General features: G+C 38.5%; 1 protein-coding gene across 1 annotated transcript in view; it reads right to left on the bottom strand.

The window, feature by feature from the left end:
• Positions 1–2450: 2450 nt before the first annotated feature.
• The window catches only part of LOC150081290 (uncharacterized), a 178729-nt gene continuing 165147 nt past the window's right edge, over positions 2451–16032 (bottom strand). Inside the window, exon 4 of the mRNA XM_090379841.1 lies at positions 2451–2786. Coding sequence (XP_090235967.1) covers positions 2606–2786 — 181 coding nt within the window. The 3' untranslated portion in view covers positions 2451–2605. The remainder of the gene's footprint in view (positions 2787–16032) is intronic.

The raw sequence follows: 16032 nt of genomic DNA, 5'->3' as shown, positions 1-16032 counted from the left end.
GATGATTGTAACAAACAACTATACAAAGGCATAGAATGGGTGAGTTAATTAGAATGTCTTACACTATAGAATTTAAATTTACAGATATTGACTGAAATTTGTTGGGCTGGTCATACAGTAATTATTGCACTGCTTTTATTAGAATGAGCAGGGTGCTGGGGGGTTCAGGGACTGGTGCGAGTCATCAGGGGCGGACTTTCGCCTAGGCAACTGCCTGGGGCCTGTAAAATGGTTTTATTATACATTCTTTATAGTATAAATTTTTTAGGCAAAGGACTCTTTTTAGCTTTCAATGTAATACAAGACCTGTATTTTTATATTTAGTAATAGAAGACCTTTTTTAAGGCAGCGTTTCTGAAAAGTGTCTTCTGTGGAACACTAGTGTTCCTTGAAAAATCGTAATTAATAATTTAAAAAATAAAATAAATAAATTTTGCATATTTAAAGCGTACATCACTTTTGTATCATAACATTTAACATAATTTCTTTTTGGTTATTAATATACTGGCATAGACTAATAAATAGACCGCTGAAAACTTTATTGTGGCGGGCTTTTGCATAGAGAAGTATCCGTAGAGGTCATGGCATCTACGAAAAAGTAGCAATATAGTGATCTAATATGCCATTCCTATGCGATTTAGTCTGGAGTACACGAGTTGAAGGAGAGGAGGAAGCGAACCAATATCATAACTAAGCTTATTTCCTTGAATAATTTTTTTTTTGATAATTATTAGTATTTCGAAATATTATTAAAATATGTGACCATGGATTTGTGGTTGAAAAAAGGAACTTTAAAACGAGAAGCAAGTACTTCTAGTATTGCAACTGTGGTCGATGAAAACGAAGACAATATTGTCACACTTCAAAGTGAGGATGAACAATCGCAGCCTTTTGTTCCCACAAAAATCTGAAGTGAAAAAACAGGAAGTAACTAATAAAAGACCAAAAGGAAAGTTGTTGTTGTTAATTGGTTTTTAGGAGCATTAGCAACTAAGGCCATATTGCTCCGGGATATGCGGTGGTCATTCCCTGACCTTTCCGCATCTTCTGTATTTGGTGGTGACGGGCTCGAACCCCAGTCTAATCAAGAAGCATGTGATATGCACTGCTGCTGCTTCCCACCTGGCTACGGAGGCGCTGAAGTTTGCAGATGATGCAAAGATTGGCAAGGTTCTTAATTACAGTAAAGACAGTATGCTATTGCAACAGGATCGAGGAAACTTAGGCAGATGGACTGAGAAGTAGCAGCTGAAGTACTGCATATGGGCAAAAGTAACCCCAGCGAAATGTACCAACTGTGTGGTTCTACACTTAAGGTGGTAGAAAATTAAAAAGATTTGGAAGAAATTGGGCAGTCATATATGAAGTTTTTTGAGCATTACAGACAGGCAATGCTCAAAAAACTTCATATATGAGCATTGCAGACAGGCTGCCAGAGTTAGTATTGGCAATGGTATACTGGAATTTTGCTAGTAGGGAAAATGAGGTGATTATCCCTTTGTATAAGGCAATGATCAGGCCACGCCTTGAGTACTGCGTACAGGTGTGGAGGCCTTATTTTAGGAAGGGTGTAGAGTTGCCTGAGCATGTACAGAGAAGGGCAACAAGATTGGTGAGGGGAACGAAGGGGTTCTCTTACCAAGAAAGGCTTAATTTCTGCAAATTGCAGCGGTTGGAGACTAGGCACCTGCGAAGTGATCTGATTGAGGCGTATATATGGACTGACCACGCTGAATTCTAATGGGATTCTTCCGCTTGTTCCGATTAGGCTCAAGGAACATAAATTCAATTTGAGGAAAGGTAATTGTAGAATAGACGGGCGGAAAATTCCCTTTAGCCAGCTGGTGGTTAATTGGTGGAATAAATTTCCATCTATCGTTGTGGGAAGTTGATAGCTTAAATAAATTCAAGGAGGAACTGGACAAACTTTTTAGAGGGACTGGAATCTTGAAAATGTTTTTTTTTTTTTTGGCTGATGCTACATAAGCTCATAAGGTTACTTTCTTGCGTGACATGCTTCCGTTAATGCTACTACGTACCAGCAGAACAAAAATTCTACCCAGTGTAGAACTGTTAATAGGCCTAAGAGCCCGTTTTTTTTTTTTTTTTGTGAATCCCCAAAGTTATGAATGTGCGGAATCACACCCCCTAATAATGAGTTACAGTATTATTTCCCTGATGTTCAGTAAATCAAAATCTAAAATGTGCCATTGCAAATCCTGAAAAAATGTTACTCAGTATATTTTTGGAATGTGATTTATTGATATACAATGAACAAATAATGATTGCGGAGTTAAACGTTGCGTGTTAAATGTTGCATATATTCTAACTTAAAAAGCATTACATTTTTAAACTTAAAATGACATAGACCAACTTCGACTCCTTTTGCCTGTACAGAAGAGTTTTTTAAATAAGCGTGTTGAATTAATTCTGAATAAAAGTCCCTTGAGAACGTGACCTTTAGCCATGCTTCAAATGTTCGCCGGTATATATTTGATCCTGAGCTCACTCAGTCTACTGTTATAGATAATGCACCAACAGAAAACAAACATTTGCTCACTGTCTCGTAAACAAGGATTGTCTTTAAAAGAGTTACTCAATTTATTTACGATAGTTTGCTATATCCTCTGTAAGCATCCATTAACTGTTGGGCACTGTAGGGACAAGTTGCAAACGTATGACTACACTTGAATGGATTACGGGTAGAAAAGCCAAGGAAAGCAGCCTTTTGGAAACTGTGGCTTGGCAGATGAATGGTCTCCTTTGTTGGAGGATGAGGTTCCGTTCTGAAAAAGAAGAACTGAATTTTAGCACTTAGAATAAAATCTTTTTTGTTACCTATATGATACATGTACACTAGTGAGCAAAAAAAAGTATGTTATAACCAATTTACCATGATTTGTCAAATATTCTACTTTGGAATACAAATCTGGAATCTAATATAGAATCCAGAAAAGTAGCCATTATATGTAGCCAGTATAGAGCCATTATTCAATAACATCATAATTTCGTAGATTCTGAGCTGTATACCCTCGTGGGTGGCACAGTTGGTAGGATTGCCGTCCTCTCCACACCGCGTGGAAAAGACTTGAGCTTAAGTCCCGTCGATAATGAGAGGAATTTTTATGGGCCTATTTTTTTAATATGTTTTATATAAAATATTTTTTATATTTTCACAACGTGGCGTAGTCGGTCTCAGGCTAAGGTAGCATGGTTTTTTCTCTCCCAGAAACTCGGGTTTTTCGTCCAGCAAACAGAAAATCGACCTCAGCACACATACGATTTACAAACAATATACATGGAGCAATGTGGTCTTAGTCACTGATGCTCCTAAAAAAAACCAACTACAGCAACTGAACTGCATTTATTTAATTAAAGATATTATCGAAGTTAATGATCTCACAGATAATTTCAATTAATTAACCAGATAATCAGAAACACTGTTCCACAGTACACCAACCACAACAAAAGATTTCCGCTTTAGTTTTAAAATTATCTCAAGAAGAAAAGTAAAACAAATTTATTACCTAAAGTAAAATATTTTTGCTGTAAAGCTGCGTCTCCATCGAAGAAAGATTGAACAGCTTATAGCACCAGCAACACGGTTGCTCTGTGTTGCATTTTGTTGATGTCGTACTTAACAAAAGTTGGTGTTTGTTGCTAGTTTCCGTTTAGAGCAGTAAAAATCAAAAGAAAATAAGAAACACAGATAAACATTCAATGACGAATTAAATGGATTTCAGAGAATTTCACTAATTTAACTGGTAGGAAGGAAGATCAGGTTAGAAGGTAGACAAACCAGTTGTATTCATGATTACTAATGATTCTAAACAAGACGTATGCAGGATGACGGAGTGTTTAATTTAAGTAAGCACGTAGATCAAGCTCATTGACCGAAGTATTGGGTGGTAACCTAATTATAAAAGTACACACACACACACTTAATCATTATAATGAGTTGAAATTCGAATGTGATACCCATTCAAATTGCTCAAACCTCGAGTGTGCGTCTTAAATATGGCGACTTAAATAAACGTTTGGAGTTTTAATGTTGATTTGCAGAGGGTAATTTAGAAACTTAAAAATAAATCCTTCAAGTTGTGGGTCTTCTTCGAAATTACCTAGGTCTTAGACGATAAAGAAATATAATGAAAATAATCCAATGATGATTTACTAAATCATATTCCATTTTTACTTATTCTGAATCTTTATTCTGATGTTTTAAGTTTTAAATTAATTATCAATCAAAATAATTTATTTTTTTAGAGAAACTATTCTTTTATTTTAAAGAATGGAATATACTTAAAAATATAAATAATAATTAATAACACAACGTTTTTAAGTTTGCTGTGGTATTAATTTTGAGAAGAAATGTATAGCTTGGTCCTAAAAAGGTAATGTTTTGCGCATACAGTACTGTGTGTATAGTATACATAAGACCAGAAGCGACCCCAGATCTATCAGCGCCCTATGCGAGATTTTTTGGTGACTTGAAATTTACAGCAAATCAGTAAATTTTCGGAGAATTTTGCGCCCCCTAAATTTTGGCGCCCTGTTCGGGGGCGCCAAAATTTATGTTTTGTTGTATCTTTCTTATGCTAAAATGCCAATATTTAGCTCTCTTAGTAACGGAAGAGAACTAGAAAATTGGCTGTTTTAGTTTGAAAATATGCAATAAAATAATGGTTCATCATACTATAAACATTGCATATATAAAAATTGACACTGGCCGTTTTTAGGCTCAAATTCGGTATAAAATTGGCGCTCTCGTATTAAATATCAAACACTACACACACTGGCCAAAAAAATACGAACCTTTGTATTAAGACAGTCCAAGACAGAAGAATTGCGAATAAATGGAAATAAATGCAAATAGATGCAAAGAAAACTATCACGTGAGTGATGATTGTTGCTCGTGGAGTATAAAGCGTGCAAATGCTGTTCGACTGTACTAAGTTGAAGCCAGAATGGGGAAAACGCGTTATCTATCAGACTTTGAAAAAGGTTATTTATCATGGATGCACTTTTAGCCTCAATTCAAGAAACGAAAGACATAACTGGTTTCTCAAAAACATCCATCTCAAAGCTTTTTAATGACTGGAAAGCAAACGGTTCTTCCATATCTCAAAGGCGTACATGTGGCAGAAAAACAATACTTCAAGAGCGAAGCCGTCGTACTCTAAGGAGGATTGTACAGAAAAATAGAACATCCGATGTGCAGCAAAAACATCTGAATTCGACCAACCTTATTTCAACCAGTGCCATCTACACAGAATTGAAAAAATTGGGTATTGCAGTCGCCTGCCTGTTCAGAAGCTACTTGTTTCTGAAAAAAAAAAAAAAAAACACAAAAATCCTCTTGCAGTGGTAACGAGAACGTTATGATTGGACAGTGGAATAATGGAAGAAAGTCATATGGTCAGACGAGTCACGATACACTTTGTTTTGCACTGAGGTTAGGTAGAGTGTGTGGCAAGAACCTCAAGAAGCGATGAACCCTGCTTGTCTTGTTAAGACAACCCGAGCATCTGGAGGTGGTATCATGGTATTGTTGTTGTTGTTATACTCGTTGCAATAGGGTTTTGGTTTAGGAGCATCAGCGACTAAGGCCATAAATTGCGGGTGTTCAGCGGACGATTTTCTGTTTGCTGGATGGAAAACCCGAGTTTCTGGGAGAAAGGGATCATGGTGTGGGGAATGTTTTGTTGGCACGGACTGAGTCATTGATAACAATAGAAGGTCGAATGTCATCTACGGAGTACCTGAATTTTTATCAAATCTACAGTGGTACTCAAAAAAATTGCATCACTTACAAAATTCACCGAATTTCGGGAAAATTTGGCAATATATCATATAAGTTTTGTAAAAGCATTATCCTATTACATCCTCCATCTCAAGAAAGCCCTCTTAGATGATGTCACAACGCCATACTTGATTGCATCACCGTAGCCCCCACATTCATCTGATCTCAATTCTATTGAGAATGTGTGGGATATGCTGGCGAGAGCTATTCGGCAAAGAAGTCCTCTACCTTCAACTTTGTTGCAGCTACGCGATATTTTGCTAGAAGAATGGTTACAATTAGACCAAAACGCAGTAAAACACCTTATAGAACCCATGCCGTGCCGCACATTTGCTGTTATCAGAAACAAAGGCAGCCCGATTCGATACTAAATAAAGTTCGTATTTCTTTGGCCCTTGTGTGTGTGTGTGTGTATATACATACTTTTGATGTTTACGGGTCCCATAATAACTCGGACTCCAAGCCTAATCCAAATTTGATATTAGGATCCTACCATTTGCACCCTTAATCACACAAACGGGTATACTACTATATCCATGAGCTTTTCCACCCAGCTACGGTGGTCGTCTAATGTTATAATTTTCATTAATTTTTTCAATTTAATTTCAAAATACGTTAATCCCATATAAATTATACCATTAATTGATACTATAGGGCTCTAACAAAAAATAGAAAGATTCCAGGCCTCGAACAATTAGAACCTGAAATCATAAAGAAAGCCATCAAATACGTTCCGCAGCTCTTCTTAAACCTGTTCAACCACTGTCTACGAGAAGGCTGCTTCCCGCTTGACTGGTAAACAGCGAGTGTCCGGCTAATCCTAAAAAATCCGTCCAAAAGACAAGACTTACCAGAATCTTATCGTCCAATTGCCTTACTATCAGTCATAAGTAAAGTATTCGAATACATGTTGAAACAAAGAATTGAGAAGTATTACTCTGCAGAAAACCTACTCTCTGACAACCAATATGGCATCAGGAAAGGCAGATCTACTATTGATGCCCTGGATCAAATTATAAATGCGACCAACGCCTGTGACAAAAAAAATATTTCCTTGTCATCTCTGTCGACTTTGCCGGGGCGTTCGAGACCCTTTGGTGGCCGACCGTCCTGGTAAGGCTCAGAAGGGCAAACCTCCCTACAAATATCTTTGAATGCATCACACAGGAAAATCACTGTGAGATCCCCATACGCTCAAGTCACATAGCAGGTGCGCAGAGCCTATCCACAGAGCTAAATTGTCGGCGCCATGTTATGGAACATGGTACTTGACGAGTTTCTGCAAAAAGACCTAGGAAATGTTACATCTTTAGCATATGCCGATGACCTGGCCTTGATGCTTGCTGCAGGCAGCAGGACACAACTGGAAGCGTCAAGAAATAGATCCCTCGAAACCCTACAGGAATGGCCAACTCAACATAACCTACAAATCTCTGCCGCTAAAACCTGCTCAGTCTTACTAAAGGGAATCTGCACTCAAACAGACCACCACAGATAAAGATTCAAAATAAAACAGTTCGAATGGATACCCATCTTAAATACCTGGGTCTTCTGCTAGATAATAACCTTACTTTTAAACCGCACCTCAAGTACCTGCAGAGGGAAATTAAAAACTATGCTTCACTGTTTGCCAGGATTACCAGGAAAGACTGGGGCTCAATAGGAGAACCCTCAGTCTATTCTATAAGACGGTCTTTATACCCGCTATTACATATGCCGCTCCAGTCTGGTACAACAAAACCACAATGATCTCCAATCAATGGAAGCTAGAAACTATCCAGAGGACAATATAACTACAACTTCTCTAGCCTGCTGCGTGGTCAGCACCCACGCCCTGCAGGCCCTAGTGGGCTTTTTCCCCTGGACCTGGAGGAAGTGCGATCTGGTATCCTAACCAACCTAACCAGAGGAAAGGCTACCACCTTCCGTGACTTCACCTCAAACACAGCAAACAACCACAAAATGGAAAACCGACGTTTGACCGAGTATTTACATGACCTCTGGCAGCAACGCTGGAATAACAGCACAAAGGGCGCCATTACCAAAAAATTCATTCCATACCTCAGAAAAACTCATCTAGAAATGCTAGTCTGGCTTTCCCCAGGCCTACCGTCCTCATACCTACTCACTGGGCATGGGGCCATCAGAGGTAAGTTAATAATAGTGGGATTAACAGACAACAGCAAGTATACATTAGGTGCTCCCAGAGACCTGGGAGCACCTAATGTATACTTTCCCGGTCTACGAAGACCTACCATGTATATTAATTACCAAAATACATTTTAATCCAAAGGACCAAGAGCATTACCTCTTGGAACCCAGCGAGACCTATAATGCATTTACCAACTTCGCACAGGAGCTCTTTTACAGAACGAGGACCCACCCACCGCCATAATCTTGGCTTATATCACCACTGTATATCAGAACTGAGGATAGAGCACAATCCCGAAAGCGAATACCAACACAAAGGACTCTCCATATATGAGGACCCTAACATGGGATCCCTGATTCCACGAACACATCGGAATAGACAGACTGTCTGATGGGGATGCAGGGATGGGCTCCGTCTGGTCCCTCCCCCAAAGACTAAAGAGTAAATCATGTTAAAAACCACAACATAAAACCAAGGATGGGACTTTTCCCCAAAGGAAGGCACAAACAGGACGTCTCCGCTCCTAAAGGAACAAATGGCCCACTCCATCAACGAAAACTCCAGCAATGGACCCAAGTGCAGAATCTTGTTTTTCCCACGGAATACGGGATCATCTCCGAACCTAACCTCACTACTATTGACTCTCGGACCGGACTCCCCAGTCCCTTCTCAAATGGACAAGACGTGGACATGGATCACTATGGTGGCCCTGATATAGAGACGGCCTATTGGCGACTCTTAATCCGCTCTTCCTTGAGCGGATCTTTCCTTCCAACTGCCCCCGGGGGAGGAGAGGGTTGCCTCCCAAATTCACTCTGGTGAGGTATGGGTATGGGCATGCCCCATTGATAAAATAAAAAGGTGTCACTTTTCACTATCGACCCCCTCCTTCCTACTTTACCCCCTAGTCTTCAGTCTCCCCTCCCAATACTTTCTCTTACACAGCGTTCGTCCCACACGTCTAAACTTAAATTACAACAAAAATTTTGCCCGACATTTTAGGCTCCTAGAACTCGTCCTTTCAGCGTACAACCCCATGCAGCACGCTTTAACGAAATCTTACCTAAATCAACCGCGATCACTTCAACCTTTTTTTTTAGGTCCTTGCCACTGAAATCCCAGGAAAGTAGGTGGCAGGACCTGCCAGAGTATCACTTACTGGTAACACCTGGCTAGTCTCCACGTGGCGGGGTATGGGCAACGTCGGTTCCAAATAGGGGCCCCGCGGTCAATAAGCCAGAGGAACAATGGGCACAACATCTTACCAAACTCACTACCCACACACTTTTAAATCTGTGGCTTGAGAGTGTTCTGTTTCCGATACGATGTGCATACGCGGAGATGGGAGAAACCCCGGGTGCCTTTTGACCCGAATATACCCTATAGGGCTTCACAAAAGGTGGAGCCTAAGAGTTTGCTTTAATAGATAATTCAATGTATTGTTCAAAATGGTAGATAATATAATGAATTTTTAAAAAATGTCTAATAAAGGTTAACAAAATTTTTGAATATCTAAGAGAAGTTTTTGAAATGTGGAACAGCAGAAAATCAGCCGAATCACATTTAATGCTCTGAACTTTAAACAAATAAATATTGTAAAGCAGAGAACAACCAGATTGTTTGTTTGTTTTTTTATGAAAAAAATAAAAAATAAAAAAGGTAAAATAATACCAGTATATTGAATAGAAAAATAATTTGGAAATATCATAAAGCAAAAATATCGAATTCTTCCAGATTACATGACTACCGTTATGAGCGAATTCAAAATTTTGAATAAAATCAAAAGATCAAACTTCCGATTGTAGCTCCATCTAGTGAACTGTCCTTACACTTGGAATCTCATATTTATAAATTTGTATAAATATGATACATAACTAAGTATATACAACGTATGATACATGTATTAAACGTTATATATGAATAATTCGTTTTATTTAATTAATTATTATTTTTTTTTTTTTCTGTTTAATTGGTGGGTCAGATAACTAAGATTGTGCGAGGCTCAAGGGGTAGAATTTTTTTCAGCCTGGTCTGTACTTGTTAACAGGAGAGACTGCTTCTACAGGGATGGAATACACTTAAATAGAAAGGGTGCAAGAATATTTGCTGATGATATCGAGGCAGTGTTAGGTGGGTCGGAAAACTGCTAGCTTGGGGGGAATACAAAGACTAATAGATTAACAGTAGCCACTGGCAGAGGTGAAAGTGATTCTTGCACTGCTTCTATTGGAATGAGCAGCAGCCTGGAAAACAAGTTGCAGGGTATTTCAGAGACTGCTGGGAGTCATTGCGGTACAGGTAAACACATCGGTTGTGTTAGGGTACCTAAGAATAGGAACAGGTGCATGTATACTTGCATGTACACCAATGCTAGGAGTTTAGTAAATAAATTTGATGAATTTGAGGTATTGCTCAAAACATCAAAGGCAGATATTGTTGGGATATCAGAGACGTGGTGTCACACAGATATAAGGAATGCAGAACTGGAATTTGGGGAGTACAATGTCTACAGAAAGGATAGACAGGATAGGAAGGGAGGAGGGGTTATGCTATTAGTTAAGAAATACATAAAATCTAAGGAAGTGAAGCCAGTGGACATCGCTGGACAGTGCATTGTCGAGTCAGTTTGGTGTGACATAAGCATTGGGAGATCAAAATTGAGAGTAGGAGTGTGCTATAGGCCTAATGACTCTGATGAGTATAATGAGAAACTGTACAGGGAAATAGAGTGGGCCAGTACATCAGAAAGTCTTATAATGGGGGATTTTAATTTCCCAGATATTGACTGGAATTTGGAGGTTGGTCACTCACACACCAGCAAGGCTTTTTTGTGGGTTTATTGGATGATTGTTTTCTACACCAGCATGTTCGGGAGGCAACTAGAGGGAGTAACACTCTTGATCTGATTATCAGCAGTGATTCTTCATGCATTAAGAATCTGCAGATAAGTGAACCACTAGGTGGCAGTGATCACAGTGTGCTGAAGTGGGATTTACTCAAAGAGGTAACTACCATTAGGGGTAAAGGGAAGGGTTTTGCTTTCGTAAAGGTGACTACGGTGGTCTGAGACAGTATTTAAATTCTATACGGTGAGACCAACTGATGATGTTAGAAACAGCAAATTCAAAATGGGAAGTATTGAAATAAATAATTTAGGAATCTACTAGGTTTTATATACCAGCTAAGAAATATTGTTCAAGATTTAGGCCTAAATGGATGTCAGATAAACTAATGAGACATGTGGCAGAGAAGAAAAATTAATGGGATACATATAAATTAACAGGTGACACAGAAGCCTATGATAGATATAAGTTGGTCTGTAATCAAATCACAAAGGAGATTAGGCAGACAAAGGCAGATTATGAGAAATCCTTGGCAAAGAATGCAAAGAAAAACAGAAAAGAGTTCTTCACCTTTGTGGACTCTAGAAGGAAAGGGATGAATCAAATTGGTCCACTGGATATTAATGGTTCAACTGTTGATGATCCTGCTCAGGTGGTTAACAAACTAAATGAGTATTTTGCATCTACATTTACACATGAGGAGTTATTCAGGGAGCGAATGACAGAGGTGAGTTAAATTCTGCCAGTGAGCTGGATAATTTTGTAATAACTGAGAGGAAAGTGGAGGAGAAATTGTTGAAGATAAACATAAAAAAGGCACCCGGGATGGATGGGATCTATCCAGTTATATTAAAGGAGGCCGCAAAGGAAGTAAGTAAACTCTTAGCCACAATTATGAGAGCTTCTTTGGACTCAGGGGAGGTATCTATGGACTGGAGATGTGGAAATGTGACCCCAATTCAGAAAGGAGAATCAAAGGGCAACAAAAGTAATTATAGACCTGTTAGTTTAACTTCTTTTCCAGGGAAAATTAATGGAGGCACTGGTTAAAGAAGCACTGCAGGATCATCTAGACAAGACTTCAGTTATAGCTCGGACGCAGCCTGGTTTTGTGAAGGGGAAAGTCTTGCCTGACCAATTTTATTTAATACTATCACGTTGTCACTAAGGAACTGGATGCAGGGAATAACTTTGATATCATATATTTGTATCTTAGAAAGGCTTTTGATACTGTTGCACATGGAAGACTGCTGCACAAAGTGGAGCAGTGTGGCATTGGAGACAAATTGCTGCTATGGATAAAGGGATGACTGAGTTGGAGAAGACAGAGGGTGATAATCAATGGTCACTGCTCATCGTGGACTAATGTTATTAGTGGAGTCCTTCAGGGTTCAGTATTGGGTCCGTTGTTGTTTTCTGTATTTATGAATGATATTGATGATGGTATATCAAGCTTAATGTCCAAGTTTACGAAGACATTAACAGACAATACGAAGGTTTGCAGGGTTGTCAAGGACACTACTGACACTATGATACTGTAACAGGATCTGGAAAGGTTGAGCAGATGGGCTTCGAGGTGGCAAATGAAGTTTAACATTGACAAATGTTAAACAGCAACCCCAGAGAAACTTATCAACTCTATGGTACTACACTGGCAGTGGTAGAGAACGAAAAGGACCTCGGAGTAACTGTGCAGGCAGATATGAAGTTTTCTGAGCAGTGCAAACGGTCTGCAAGGGTAGCTCATAGTGTCTTGTCAATGATATACAGGAATTTTTCTAGCAGGGATAAGGAGGTGATTATTCTCTTATATAAGGCAATGGTCAGGCCACATCTTGAGTACTGTATACAGGTCTGGAGGCCTCATTTTAAGAAGGATGTAGAGCTGTTGGAACGAGTACAGAGAAGGGCAACAAGATTAGTGAATGGAACAAAGGGTTGCTCTTACTCAGAAAGGCTTAAATTTTGCAAATTACAGTGTCTGGAGACTACGCACCTGCCAGGTGATCTGATTGAGGTGTATAAAGCCTCGAATTGTTTGAGCATGCTCGATGCTGATGGAATTCTTCCTCTTGGTGAGAATAATCATTTGAGAGGGCATAAATTCAAATTGAGGAAAGGCAGATGTAGGATAGATGTGCGGAAGTTTGCCTTAACCAGCGGGTGGTTTTTTGGTGGAACAGACTTCCTCCCTTTGTTGTGGAAGTTGATAGCCTAAATAAATTTAAGGCTGAGCTGCACACGTACTAGGAACTAACGGAGGGGTGAAATGGGAGCGTGTTTTTTTTTTTTTTTTTTTGGCTGATGCTGCATAAGATTGCTTTCTTGCATCATATGCCTCTACTAATGCTAATGCTAACTCATCCACAGCTGTTCAGAATTTGCAGACCACTGCTTTAACGAAGTACTCTATATGAAATTCTAAGTTCCCAGCAGAATTGGATTTAGAGAACTGTAACAATTGTTATTATGATTGTTATATGTATTTCTCATGCTTCTATACTACAGTGATAGGCATAATCGACAGATTGTAATCAATTATTTCGATTATACTCATATCATTCGAATGATTCTTCTCATTATGGAAAATCATTCGAATTATATCAATTCGATTTGACAGTATTCGAAACAGGTCCTTTTTAACCCGGGTGTTCAAAGCTTCGAAAGGATGCAAATAAGTTTGACGCGCGTTAAATACGGCGATGTTTTTGTATTTTATCTCTGTCTTGCCTCTGACCTTATATGGTCAAAGTATAAAGAGAATTTATTTATACGCTAGTATTGCAAAGGATGGAGGATTTGTCTGTCTGTTTTTGTTTACCTACTGCTATCATATAGCATGTATTTGCTTCTATGCTAAGAAAACTGTTAGCTTTATTCTTTTGAATGGAAGAAGACTTATACGAGGTGTTTGTTTATCTTGAAAGTGCTACAACATCTTATTGATTGGCCTTGTCGGCAGAGCCATATTCAGGCGTGGGCGAACCAGGAAAACAAATAGACAGCAGAGGCGTTCGGAAATGAGAATAGGCGGGGAGGGGGAGAAACCATTATTAGGTCAACCCCTGAGATAAAATCACATTCTTTGTGACTTTTTAGGTTAAACTGATTTAAAAATTATAATTAACTCATAATTCTATTTGGCTAAGGGATAAGAAGTCCAGTAATAATAGGGTTGTTATGACTCTAGACACACTCCTACTTTTTTGTTCTTATAATCTTTGTCAAGGGATGATTTTGTAAATTTTCGGGCCCTATATAAAATATCCGAACACCCAGCGCAGGTCCTAGAGTACAGGTGGCCCGCGTGCAACCACTAATGTTGGTGCCCCTTATCACGATTTTGATGAAATTATATATTTATTATTTATTTCTATTTACATATTAGGCACCTTTAAATAGCGGGCCTGGGTGCTTCCCACCCACTGCGCCTTCCACCCTCTAAGGACCAACCTTGCGTGCAGGGATCCCTATGGAGAGATATTGGGACAAAAAAATGGTCCCATTCACACGTGAGTCCTACCGATATGCCCTTCCAATAGGGGCACCAGTATTTTACAACAGAAATAAAGTGACTTTTGGCTCGAAAGTTTGTCCTTCCGATCCCCTAAAATATAAAATTAAGTGAAAATGTCAAAAGAATGTAAAATGGAAGCTTCACTATAATAAACAAACTTTTAAATTAAATTAAAATAGGACCACAAGCCACTAAATTACTTATATAAATAAATAAATTAATTAATTAAGTGAATTTAATAAAAAAATATATAAAAAAATTTATATTTTAAATTTAAAAAAAATTAAATTTTTTTAGATTTTAAAATTTAAAAAATAAATTAAATGTACCAACAAATTTTAAACTGTATAAAAAAAAAGACATTTTAAATCGTGGCCAAGTACTTTCCCAAATGTAATTTTTATGTATATTCATAAAATAAAAATAAATAATTTTTTAAATACTGAATGTGCTGATAAGATTACAGCGCAATTGGCTAAAAATTGTGATATTAAATTTTCAATTAAAATTTTAAAAATTTACGATATTAATTTTTAGCTAAATAAATATAAAATTCCTAAAAAAAAACCACATTTGGTTTTTTTACGGGGCCAAAAATCTTTGGCCCCGCAAAAGTCAGGGAACAGTGGAAAATAAGGACAAATCAAGAGCTGAAGGAATGCTATGGAGAACGGGATATAGTAGGCAGGCCACGTGATACGAATGGAGGAAAATAGATGGCCAAGGAAAGCAATGGAAGGGCAACCGGGAGGAACAAGATTGAGAGGAAGACCGAGAAGGAGGTGGATGGATGACATAGAGAACGAGCTACGACAACTTAGGGTGAGACAACGGAGAACAATGGCCAGGGAAAGAGACAGCTGGAAGAAAATCATTGAGGAGGCCAAGGTTCTACAAGGACCGTAGCGCCCTGGAGTAAGTAAATAATAAAAAAAAATACCTCAATGACATTTCATATACAAATTATTATATTATCTGTTTATATTTGATTCGCAATATGAAAAAAAAAATACATATTCATATCTGAATACAGGTTAACGGATATTGCAATTATGTACTTTTTCTGATGTCACTGGATAACGCTAGGGCATTGATCTCGGAGGTGACAGATGAAAAGTATGTGATCTCATCGCAGTCCCAAGAGAAAGTTACGTTCGTGAGTGGCTATAATCTTTCTGTTTTGAATATGCAGTGATCTTCGTAGAATGACTCCATACATTGAATGTTAATGGACGGAGCTTAGTTTGGTTGGGTTGGAAAATCTGGTCTTGGATTATTTTGGTGGTGACGCTTGAGAAGGGGTTAAAAGAAATCCAGAACAGTGTGAGTATCAGTGGGTTTCTTGTAAACACCTGTGCCGAAAGAAGTCCCTCTTTCGTGATGGATATGTCGATGCAGGGTAAGGCGTTTTGTTGTTCCAGTTCCAAAGTAAATGAAATGTCAGAGTAGATGTTGTTAGTGTGAGATAAGAATTTGTCCAAATTACATCTGACATGGTTCCAGATTAAGAGCTCATCATGGATGAAACCGGCTTATAGTTTAGGGGTGTATGTGAAAGTGTAAACTGCGGTTCGTTCGAGGTTCGATATGAAGTCTTTTGCAAGCAAAGATGAAAGGGGGTTTCTCATGCTGAGACCCTTGCTTTGGACGAAAAGACTGAGACCTACTCAGAGTAGGCCTAGCCTACCTTGAAGTTGATTAGACCCATGATATTATC

The sequence above is a fragment of the Mastigoproctus giganteus genome, chromosome 8, assembly GCF_048544385.1.
Source record: "Mastigoproctus giganteus isolate SK-2022 chromosome 8, ASM4854438v1, whole genome shotgun sequence".
In the NCBI taxonomy this organism is placed as follows: Eukaryota; Metazoa; Arthropoda; class Arachnida; order Uropygi; family Thelyphonidae; genus Mastigoproctus; species Mastigoproctus giganteus.
The sequence above is the reverse complement of the archived record's forward strand: the minus strand, read 5'-3'. Positions and strand labels throughout refer to the sequence as shown.